The 12,396-nt window shown below is 41.5% G+C and overlaps 1 protein-coding gene across 7 annotated transcripts in view; it reads left to right on the top strand.

Annotated features, from left to right (window-relative positions):
* The window catches only part of CSMD3 (CUB and Sushi multiple domains 3), a 2,085,767-nt gene that overhangs the window by 1,772,954 nt on the left and 300,417 nt on the right, over window positions 1-12,396 (top strand). For all 7 annotated transcript variants that reach the window (XM_073679791.1, XM_073679790.1, XM_073679789.1 and 4 more), the window contains 2 exons: window positions 1,110-1,190; window positions 5,808-5,921. In XM_073679791.1, coding sequence (XP_073535892.1) covers window positions 1,110-1,190; window positions 5,808-5,921 — 195 coding nt within the window. The remainder of the gene's footprint in view (window positions 1-1,109; window positions 1,191-5,807; window positions 5,922-12,396) is intronic.

The raw sequence follows: 12,396 nt of genomic DNA, 5'->3' as shown, positions 1-12,396 counted from the left end.
TAACAACTGTGTTTAAAAAAAATCCATTCATTGAGCACATATATATATAATTTGCAGAGCCACACAGCTTCTGATTAAATTTCAGCAATGTTGTGCACTGCAGTCAATACAGAGTGGAGAAGTGGTGGTGATCCGGTACTGGACCCGGGGAGGGTGAGTAGTATTTTATTTTGTTATTCAAGCACAGTACTGGCAAATAAAGGTCATATAAACCCCTTTAATCTACAGTTTACCTTGGCAGCACAGTGGTAAAATAATAAAATCACATAGTACTCACCCTCCCTGGGTCCAGTGCCTGCTAGCCACCACTGCTCCCCTCTGTATTGACTACAATGGTGATGTCACAGCTATAGTGCACAGCATTGCTGTCATCAATCACAAGCTCAATCACAAGCTCAGGGGGTCTACAAGTGTAGATGTCATGAGCCGCTGAGCTTAGTGATTGCCCATAAAAGTGATGTCCATAGTAGTCCGATATTTGGATTTCACTCGGCAATGCAAGTCAATGAATCTGTGGAAAAATCAGATGAAATCACGGACTGATGATTTTCACGGACTGACAGAATGGAGAAGATGAAGATTTTTTTTTTCCTTCTTCTGCTCATCTGACAAAATTTGATGACACAATGATCACACTGTGGTCAAATTCTGAGCAAAATCTGATCAGAGTGTTATTAGCATAGTCAGATTGATTTTCTCGGATGAGAGGAAATACAGTTGTGAACCCTAGCATAAGCCACATCTATAAATGTGGTCTTACACTTTGGACTAAGGACAACCAAGTCAGCTGGCTAGGTGACCATCTAATTTGTATTTAGTGTTCCACCAACATTCATTTGACAAATTCCAAGGACAAGTAGAAGTTTAAAGCAAGAGTTCTTTGTTTCCTTATATACAGGGCTAAACCTCTTCTTAAAAGGACTTTTATATCAACTATCTTATGTCTATTTTGAAAAGAAATGCCTCGTGGCCTTAGACCTTGTAAAATATTGTGTAAGGATCACATATACTGTATTCATCTGTGCATTCTATATAAATAGATTGAACATACTATGACAAAATGTAACTTTTTTGTACAATTAATTTGTCAAATATTTATGTTTTTACAGCTTATCAGTTGCGAATTTGCCAGTCACCTCCTCCTGTTCTGAATTCCGAAATTCTGGCAGAAGATGATGAGTTTGAAATAGGTAACCAGATCCTTTTTTAATGTGTTTATAACATATAGGTTATGATCATACGACCTTAGACTTTCTCTTCTGAGAGAATCTGATCAATTACAGTATATTCAATGGTATGTAAAAGTTTGGGAACTCCTGGTCAAAATTACTGTTATTGTGAGCAGTTAAGCAAGGTGAAGAAGAAATTATCTCTAAAATGTTTAAAGTTAAAGATGCTGCATTTCCTTTGAATTTTAGGCAAAAAAAAAAATATATATATATATATATATATATAAATACAGTACAGACCAAAAGTTTGGACACACCTTCTCATTTAGAGATTTTTCTGTATTTTCATGACTATGAAAATTGTACATTCACACTGAAGGCATCAAAACTATGAATTAACACATGTGGAATTATATACTTAACAAAAAAGTGTAAAACAACTGAAAATATGTCTTATATTCTAGGTTCTTCAAAGTAGCCACCTTTTGCTTTGATGACTGCTTTGCACACTCTTGGCATTCTCTTGATGAGCTTCAAGAGGTAGTCACTGGAAATGGTCTTCCAACAATCTTGAAGGAGTTCCCAGAGATGCTTAGCACTTGTTGGCCCTTTTGCCTTCACTCTGCTGTCCAGCTCACCCCAAACCATCTCGATTGGGTTCAGGTCTGGTGACTGTGGAGGCCAGGTCATCTGGTGTAGCACCCCATCAGTCTCCCTCTTGGTCAAATAGTCCTTACAGAGCCTGGATGTCTGTTTGGCGTCATTGTCCTGTTGAAAAAGAAATGATGGTCCAACTAAACGCAAACCGGATGGAATTGCATGCCGCTGCAAGATGCTGTGGTAGCCATGCTGGTTCAGTATGCCTTCAATTTTGAATAAATCCCCAACAGTGTCACCAGCAAAGCACCCCCACACCATCACACCTCCTCCTCCATGCTTCATGTTGGGAACCAGGCATGTAGAGTCCATCCGTTCACGTTTTCTGTGTCGCACAAAGACACGGTGACTGGAACCAAAGATCCCAAATTTGGACTCATCAGACCAAAGCACAGATTTCCACTGGTCTAATGTCCATTCCTTGTGTTCTTTAGCCCAAACAAGTCTCTTCTGCTTGTTGCCTGTCCTTAGCAGTGGTTTCCTAGCAGCTATTTTACCATGAAGGCCTGCTGCACAAAGTCTCCTCTTAACAGTTGTTGTAGAGATGTGTCTGCTGCTAGAACTCTGTGTGGCATTGACCTGGTCTCTAATCTGAGCTGCTGTTAACCTGTGATTTCTGAGGCTGGTGACTCGGATAAACTTATCCTCAGAAGCAGAGGTGACTCTTGGTCTTCCTTTCCTGGGGAGGTCCTCATGTGAGCCAGTTTCTTTGTAGTGCTTGATGGTTTTTGCAACTGCACTTGGGGACACTCTCAAAGTTTTTCCAATTTTTCGCACTGACTGACCTTCATTTCTTAAAGTAATGATGGCCACTTGTTTTTCTTTACTTAGCTGCTTTTTTCTTGCCATAATACAAATTCTAACAGTCTATTCAGTAGGACTATCAGCTGTGTATCCACCAGACTTCTGCACAACACAACTGATGGTCCCAACCCCATTTATAAGGCAAGAAATCCCACTTATTAAACCTGACAGGGCACACCTATGAAGTGAAAACTATTTCTGGTGACTACTTCTTGAAGCTCATCAAGAGAATGCCAAGAGTGTGCAAAGCAGTCATCAAAGCAAAAGGTGGCTACTTTGAAGAACCTAGAATATAAGACATATTTTCAGTAGTTTCACACTTTTTTGTTAAGTATATAATTCCACATGTGTTAATTCATAGTTTTGATACCTTCAGTGTGAATGTACAATTTTCATAGTCATGAAAATACAGAAAAAAGTTTAAATGAGAAGGTGTGTCCAAACTTTTGGTCTGTACTGTATATATATTCATCTGTTACATTTTAAAAATTACTAAAAGAAAAATGGGCCAATGCAAAAGATTGGGCACCCTGCATGGTTAGTAGCTAGTAGCACCCCATTTTGAAAGCATCACAGCTTGTAAACGCTTTTTATATCCAGCCAAGATTCTTCTAATTCTTGTTTGAGGGATTTTCATCCATTCTTCCTTAGAAAATTCTTCCAGTTCTGTGAGATTCCTGGGTTGTCTTGCATGTACTGGTATTTTGAGGTCTATCCACAGATTTTCAATGATATTGATCAGGAAAGTGTGAGGGCCATTGTAAAACCTTCAGCTTGCGCCTTTTTAGGTAGTTTGCTGTAAATTTTGATGTATGTTTAGGATCATTATCCATTTGCAGAAGTCATCCTGTTTTCAACTTCAGCTTTTTAACAGATGGTGTTATGTTTTTCAATTTCATTTGAACCATTCTTTCCTCTATCCATGAAATGTTCCCTGTGCCATTGGCTGTAACACAACCCCAAAGCATGATTGATCCACCCCCATGCTAAATGGTTGGCGAGATGTTCTTTTCCTGAAATTCTGTGCCCTTATTTCTCCATTCATACATTTGATCATTGTAACCAAAGATTTCTATTTCAACCTCATCGGTCCACAGGACTTGTTTCCAAAATACATCAGGCTTGTTTAGATGTTTTTTGCATACTTCTGAAGCTGAATTTCATGGTGAGGTTGCTCAGATTTTGATCTTAGTGTCAGCATAGTGTAATAGCACTCTGTCAGGAAAAGATGGAGAACAAAATGTTTCCATCTTCTCCATTCTGTGAGTCCTTGGAAGTCAGACTGCACTCAGATGTCATCCGAATTCAGTCCGATAATTTCCATACACCCATAGACTTGAATGAGTGCGTGCCATCCAATCTGAGTAACAAATAGCAGCATTGCCCTGTTGATTAACATTGGTACAAGTGCTATCAAATAGCACTCGTCCGATGTTTATGTCCGTGTGAGCAAGCCCTAACTGGAAATTTGACCTCCAGAATACCAACATAGTATTAAAGGCTTCAATTAGGACCTGACGATAGAGGAAAGAAGTCACTATACTATTAAACCACATAAAATTGAGGTCCCATCTGGGGCTGTTTCATACCATATCTACACTTGGCCAAGAGTGGTCCCCTCTGTTGCACACAAAGCATCTGCACAAACTCTTTTGGACTCAAGGTGGATCTAAGTATTGTTTGGTTAGATCAAATCTATGGTCTGTTGTCTAGTACATTTTATATTATTTATAAAGTGTTGAGTTTTGGACATTTTGACAAAACCTGGGAAAGATTGGAAGCTTGAATTATAATTTTTTTTATACAATTATTGAAAAATGTCCCTCCTCATTTTTTCTAAGCCAAACTCTACGTAATTATAACTTGTATACATAGATGACCGACGGCTGATCTTTGATGCTGTTACATTGGGAATTTGTTATGACTCTTTTGTCTGGGTATCCAAGGACCAGGGGCTCCTTCCCCTTCCCTAACACTAGGGGCTCCCTAGCTGGCCCTGTTCCCCGGATTACTTCTGAAGGTAAAGACGCCGGGGCCACATACCTTGTCTGAGCTCCTCAATCCACCCTCAGTCTGTTTCCTCCCCCCACCCAGGGAAGAGGGGAGTAGAAGTGTATCACAATACATAAACCAGACTAACAAGGTAATACAAACAGGGATAAAGGAAAATACCAATCCTAAAAATATTTGCACACAAACAACAGAGTATAACACCGGAGAGTGGAGGATGGGGAAAAAAAGAAGGAGAAGGAGAGGATAAACGCACATCTAAACCACACGACAGTCTTAGAAAAACCCATCAAACACCTTCTCAAACAACAAACCTCCAAACTCCTAATCATGCAGCACTGAAGCTAGCTATGGCAATGACTGCTAACATGAGCCCAGTATATACAGGAGAAGGGATTGGCTAATAGTGAACAGCTGAGAGCGTCACCCTGTGAAGCTTCCAAAATCTCAAAGCAGCAAATTAACCCCTACACTGCTAAAAGAAACCTGCACCATTTAATATGAAGGTCAAAGGCTTCTAATGAGTGCAGGAGTAGGAAGAATCAGACGCTGAGGTTGTCTGGGTTCTCTCTCTTGCGGTAAATCCATGACAGAATATTTATATGTAATTTTAATGTACCATTCTGGCATGTTTTCTTAGTTAGCTATCATTGACATATGTTCCGTGTTTGTACTAAAATATTTACTGCTTATCATCTTTTACTGTTGCCAGCAACGTTCTGCTCCTTCTCTGATATTTTGATATTTTGAGACTGCAGCTTTAACTGGCCGGAAATCACCTCCCAACCATTATTTTCTCTCCTGAGTCTGTATGCGTCTTGTTCTGACTCTCATAGACTTATATTGAGAAATGACTTCTGGCCAAAGACTGGTTTGATCCAGTTGGTCACAACTGTGGTCGTGTGGTCAAGAAGTGGACTAAAGTGGCTCTGAAAATAGCAGAAGATGGCAACCCGTAAATATTTTGAACATAGATCACTGATACCTAACATTGGTCAACAAGATAGACTCAAGTGGCTCTGAAATGGCCAAAGACGGCAACCGGTAAATATTTTGAACATATATCACCGATACCTAACCGGTAGTCAAATAAAAAAACTTGAGTTGAACTTTAAGTGTTATATATATATATTTTTTTACCTATTCTTTTCTCTTCTCACATTATAGGTGACATCATTCGCTATCAGTGTGTACCTGGTTTTACCTTAGTCGGCAATGAGATTCTCACCTGCAGGCTGGGTGAGAGGCTTCAGATGGATGGATCACCACCTTCATGCCAAGGTTTCTGCACTATTTTTTGCACCTACTTTAATTACTAGAGTATAACCTTGCCCAAATATGCAAGTCAGTGGTAAACTGCATATTATGTTGTGACTCAGTAAATGACTATGCCACAATTACGAACCCATTTCATAAATGAGTTTGTAAAATATTATTTGCTAAACACTGCACACAGGATAATAAAACAGATGTCTTTCCAGATAAGCATATGGTCCTGAAACTTGTTAACAAATGCCACCTTGAAATGCTAATAATTATTTTGACACGTCCAAGGAAAACTTGACAGTGAAGAGCAACATTTTTGTTTAATGGAATCATAACAAACCGCTGAGCACATGTGAAATAGGATTTGTTAAGGAAGAGCAGATAGGTAATTCTTATGATAATTATACTTCTTTTTTCACAAGCTTTACAAAGAGGAGAAAAAGAGCTGGTCTTGTACTTTCCCTTTTTCTCTTCCACATTGAGTATCCCTATCATCTCTTTACCTGATTTTATTATTCAAAGACATCATTTCATCAGCCGACTTAGATCAGAACGCAAAACAGCTAAAACTTCATGAGTTTGTTTCCATTCCTATAAGCACAATGACCGCCTATTTATTAAAGCTTTTATGCCTGAATTCTGCTGTGAGATCACAGATGGAAGAGCTGCGTTCAGTTTTGCGCTGTGATCTTTTTTCTCTGTGCTACTGCATTAGCGTAATCATCTTCCTCTGTGCTACTGCACTAGAGTAATCTTATTACTTTGTGCTACTGCACTAGCGGATAGTGCTGAGCCAGCAAGTAGTGGCACATAGACAGAAGTTCACTGTATGAGCTACATCCTACTAGCTCAGCACTATAACAGTTTACATAGGGAAGCACTCAGCCAATTAGACATTTGTGTGATTTTGGAAGCAGACAGGATGAAGAGGAGTATTACAGAGACTAAAAACACACCTCTATTGGTGTGATATTGGCTGGGCTGGATTGGATTTTACATTTATGCTAGCAACAGTCTCTAATGACAAATGCACCACTGTAATTAGTTAATAGGAGTAAATCCTGCTGTCAGGTTTAGAGATGAGCGCTGTTCTACTCGAACTGTTCGCCAATCTCAAATTCGAGCTGTTTTGGGCGGTGTTCGAGCCGTTCGGCGAACACGAACAATTTGAGAAAAATTCGGCTGTTCGAGGTTATGTTCGATAACTGTTCTTGCACCAAAATCATAACTGGATTTTTTCTCAGTAATGATGAAAATTAATGTTAATACGCAGTTTGAGTGTACAGCGGGGTGGGGGGAGGGGCAGGGGATGGATCTCTGCAGGAACAATGAAGATCTCCATTTTTTTTTTCTCTTTCCCGCATTTACAGTGGGGAGGTGCAATCTGTCAGCCTATCAGCAGCGCACACACGGAGCGAAGTGCTTTTCTTCACACAAGCAAGGGCATGTGTCATTGGCAGTGTATGTCACATGTCCTTGCCCTATAAGACCAAGCCATTTTCCCCGTCACCACCATTTTCTCACTGCTGCAGCTGCGTGTTAGACGGCACCGCTGTTGCTGTGTGCGCTATACCTTGTTAATTTCAAGCCAATTTTCGCACAAATATACAGATAGCTTGGGAGTAGGGAATAGTTGTGATTGCAGTCCTTTTAAGGACTAGGTTACAGCATTTCCTACGACTTTTATCAGGCAGGTCTGTGCTCTTAAATAGATAGGTTGTGGGAGTAAAGACTAATTGTAATTGCAGTCCTTTTCAGGACTAGGTTACATCAGTTCCTATCAGTTTTTGCCAGGCAGGTCTGTGCCAGTGCTGTGCAAGTTTATTTCACAGCATTTGGCTGAATCTAGCAAAGCTAATCCTTTTTGGCCTATTGCAGAGTCTGTTAGTCAGTGGAGTAGCCTATCTGTGTTGCAAGATATACCACCTGTGTATAGAATACCAATTTTTTTACTGCACCTAGTGAAGTAAAATCTTTTGGGCATAGCATCATTCTATTAGTCCATCTATACTGACCTCCATCAGGTTGCAAACTGAATCTAATTTTTTTCTGCATCTAGCTCTGAAAAAATATTTGGCCTTCTAGCAGTGTGTGGGACTTGTTCTATTAGTCCACCTATACTGACCTCCATCAGGTTGCAAACTGAATATATTTTTTTCTGCATCTACCTCTGAAAAAATATTGGGCTTCTAGCTGTGTGTGGGACTTGTTGTATTAGTCCATCTATACTGACCTCCATCAGGTTGCAAACTGAATATATTTTTTTCTGCATCTACCTCTGAAAAAATATTGGGCTTCTAGTAGTGTGTCGGACTTTCTCTATTAGTCCATCTATACTGACCTCCATCAGGTTGCAAATTAAAAATAATTTTTATCTGCATCTACAGTACCTCTGAAAAAATATTTGGGCTTCTAGCTGTGTGTGGGACTTGTTGTATTAGTCCATCTATACTGACCTCCATCAGGTTGCAAACTGAATATATTTTTTTCTGCATCTACCTCTGATAAAATATTGGGCTTCTAGCTGTGTGTGGGTCTTGTTCTATTAATCCATCTATACAGACCTCCATCAGGTTGCAAACTGAATATAATTTTTTTCTGCATCTAGCTCTGAAAAAATATTTGGCCTTCTAGTAGTGTGTGGGACTTTCTCTCTCAGTCCATCTATACTGACCTCCATCAGGTTGCAAACTGAATATATTTTTTTCTGCATCTACCTCTGAAAAAATATTGGGCTTCTAGCTGTGTGTGGGTCTTGTTCTTTTAATCCATCTTTACTGACCTCCATCAGGTTGCAAACTGAATATAATTTTTTTCTGCATCTAGCTCTGAAAAAATATTTGGCCTTCTAGTAGTGTGTCGGACTTTCTCTATTAGTCCATCTATACTGACCTCCATCAGGTTGCAAATTAAAAATAATTTTTATCTGCATCTACAGTACCTCTGAAAAAATATTTGGGCTTCTAGCTGTGTGTGGGACTTGTTGTATTAGTCCATCTATACTGACCTCCATCAGGTTGCAAACTGAATATATTTTTTTCTGCATCTACCTCTGAAAAAATATTGGGCTTCTAGCTGTGTGTGGGACTTGTTGTATTAGTCCATCTATACTGACCTCCATCAGGTTGCAAACTGAATATATTTTTTTCTGCATCTACCTCTGAAAAAATATTGGGCTTCTAGCTGTGTGTGGGTCTTGTTCTATTAATCCATCTATACAGACCTCCATCAGGTTGCAAACTGAATATAATTTTTTTCTGCATCTAGCTCTGAAAAAATATTTGGCCTTCTAGCAGTGTGTGGGACTTGTTCTATTAGTCCACCTATACTGACCTCCATCAGGTTGCAAATTCAAAAGAATTTTTTATATGCATCTAGCTCTGAAAAAATATTTGGCCTTCTAGCAGTGTGTGGGACTTTCTCTGTTAGTCCATCTATACTGACCTCCATCAGGTTGCAAATTAAAAATAATTTTTATCTGCATCTACAGTACCTCTGAAAAAATATTTGAGCTTCTAGCTGTGTGTGGGACTTGTTGTATTAGTCCATCTATACTGACCTCCATCAGGTTGCAAACTGAATATATTTTTTTCTGCATCTACCTCTGAAAAAATATTAGGCATCTAGCTGTGTGTGGGTCTTGTTCTATTAATCCATCTATACAGACCTCCATCAGGTTGCAAACTGAATATAATTTTTTTCTGCATCTACCTCTGAAAAAATATTGGGCTTCTAGCTGTGTGTGGGACTTGTTGTATTAGTCCATCTATACTGACCTCCATCAGGTTGCAAACTGAATATATTTTTTTCTGCATCTACCTCTGAAAAAATATTGGGCTTCTAGCTGTGTGTGGGACTTGTTGTATTAGTCCATCTATACTGACCTCCATCAGGTTGCAAACTGAATATATTTTTTTCTGCATCTACCTCTGAAAAAATATTGGGCTTCTAGCTGTGTGTGGGACTTGTTGTATTAGTCCATCTATACTGACCTCCATCAGGTTGCAAATTGAATATAATTTTTTTCTGCATCTAACCCAGCCAATAGTTTTGGCCTAATACCACAGTTTGGCCACTCAGCTCTGCTCGGTTACCATCCATTGTTTTTTTGTGCAAACAACTCCAGAGTTGTGAATTAGTTAACCACCAAAATGAGTGGAAAAAGGCCTGCTGCTGGTGGAAAGGGGAATAGGCGTGTTGGGAAGGGGAAAAAAGGTTGTGTCCGTGGGGTAGGTGTTAAAGCAACAGTAACATCTGCAGAAGAAAGACCATCTTCCAGCCAAACTAAAATGTCTACTTCTTTTAGCGGACAATGTGATAAGATCCCTTTCTTACGGCCACGCCAATCGCTACAAATTCCAGATGAGGCACAAAAACAGCAGGTGCTTCAACGGATATCAAGTGCTCCTTTAAGTGGGCTCTCCTCCACATCAACTTCAACATCACAAATACTCCATTCCTCAAAGGTGTCACCCAAATCGCACTTGCTTCCTCACAGCTCCCAAATCTCCAGCTGCCCGTCTAAGTATGAGGTAGAACAGATGGTTGAGTCTGCAGAGCTGTTTACTCATACTATAGCCTGGGAATCAGAGGTCGACTCCAGCGCTTCTGTGAATCCAGACGAGGAAATGATCTGCACTGATGCCCAGAATCTTTATGAGTCGGATCCAGGACCAGACGCAGAAGGTTCTGACCATAATGTAGACCCTCATTCCCAAACTGTAACTCCTGTTGGTGGAGACAATGAGGAAGACGATGATAAGACTCAAATACCTGATTGGAGCGACAACTTTAGTTTTTTGTCAGGGCAGGAACAGGTTGGCTCTGAGGACGACGGGTGTGATAACACACAGGGTGATGATGATGAGGTTGGAGATCCCACTTACTGTCAACCCACAGTCAGCCAAGAGATGAGGTCAGCAGAGGAGGTGGAGAAAGATGCTAGTGACGACGAGGTCAGGTTGCGCCTTCCTGGACAGAGACGTAGTACTGGAAGCAAGTCAACAACTGCATCCTCAAACACAACTCTGCCTCTCACCACAAGTCGTGGTGGCTCTTCAGGTCGCATGGTTGCTAAGCCTTGCATAGCCTGGGCATTTTTTCAGATCGATAAAGATCACCCAACTCGTGTTATCTGTAACATTTGTCAGCAAAAGCTAAGTAGAGGCCAAAAAATACATAGTTTGAGTACTTCATGCATGAACCGGCACATGGACATGAAGCATAAGTTGCAGTGGGAAGCTCAGTGTGCTACAATGCGGCCTAGCCGGCCGGGCCAACCACCGTCTGCCATATCTTGTGCATCCGCGGCCTCTTCATCCTCTGTGACTGGGGGGACAGCAGTCACACCTGTTTTGGGGCGCAGACCTGCCACCTCTTTACCCGCAACAGCCAGCGTGATTGGCAGGTCATCATTTTCTTTGGAGGTGGTAACACCAGCTGGTGTTGAGCGCTGTCCGACATCGATAGCACCACCTTTGGATCAAGGCAACCTAACATGTCCGCCTGCATCTTCCTCACAGACCGGCAGTTTGCCGGGGACACCCTTATCAACCCCGTCTAAGCACAATAGCCAGCCCTCGGTCCCTCAGATGTGGACAAGTAAAAGACCATTTCCTCCTAGCCATGAGAAAGCTAAGAGGTTGAATTTCACCATCTGCAAGCTCTTGGCTACAGAAATGCTGCCTTTCCGCCTGGTGGACACAGAGGATTTTCGAGACCTTATGTCCGTCGCAGTGCCCCAGTACCAGATGCCCAGTCGGCACTACTTCTCAAAGAAAGGTGTGCCTGCGCTCCACCAGCATGTCGCACACAACATCACCGCTTCTTTGAGAAACTCTGTGTGTGACAGGGTGCATTTCACCACAGACACTTGGACGAGTAGGCATGGACAGGGGCGTTACATGTCGCTGACTGGGCACTGGGTAACTATGGTGACAGCAGGACAAGGGGCTGCTGTCCAAGTCTTGCCGTCCCCACGAGTTGTGCGTCAATCCTCTTTATGTCAAAGTTCCTCCACTGCTTCTGCCTCCTCAACCTCCTCTCGGTCTTCCACCTGCACCCAAAGCCTGTCTGGTCATGCCACAAGCTTTCTAACTGCGCAGAAGGGATCCTGCACACCTCCTTACTATGCTGGCAGTAGGGCTCAACGTCATCAGACGGTTTTTACTTTGAAATGTCTGGGAAATGTGAGTCACACAGCTGAGGAGTTGTGGTCAGCTCTGGAGAACCAATTTCATGAATGGCTGTCTCCACTGGACCTGAAACCAGGAAAGGCCGTGTGCGACAATGCTGCAAACCTGGGTGCGGCCCTTCGCCGGGGCAATGTCACACACGTGCCTTGTATGGCTCACGTGTTGAACCTGGTTGTCCAGCAATTTTTAGCCCACTATCCCAGACTAGATGGCCTTCTGCAGAGGGCATGGTCGCTGTGTGCTCACTTCCGCCGTTCGCATCCCGCAGCTCAGCGACTTACATCTCTACAGAAGTC

This window comes from Phyllobates terribilis, unplaced genomic scaffold (assembly GCF_046119375.1).
Source record: "Phyllobates terribilis strain yellow unplaced genomic scaffold, ASM4611937v1 Scaffold_4__5_contigs__length_816908805, whole genome shotgun sequence".
NCBI lineage: Eukaryota > Metazoa > Chordata > Amphibia > Anura > Dendrobatidae > Phyllobates > Phyllobates terribilis.
This window is presented reverse-complemented; position numbering and strand designations above follow the sequence as displayed.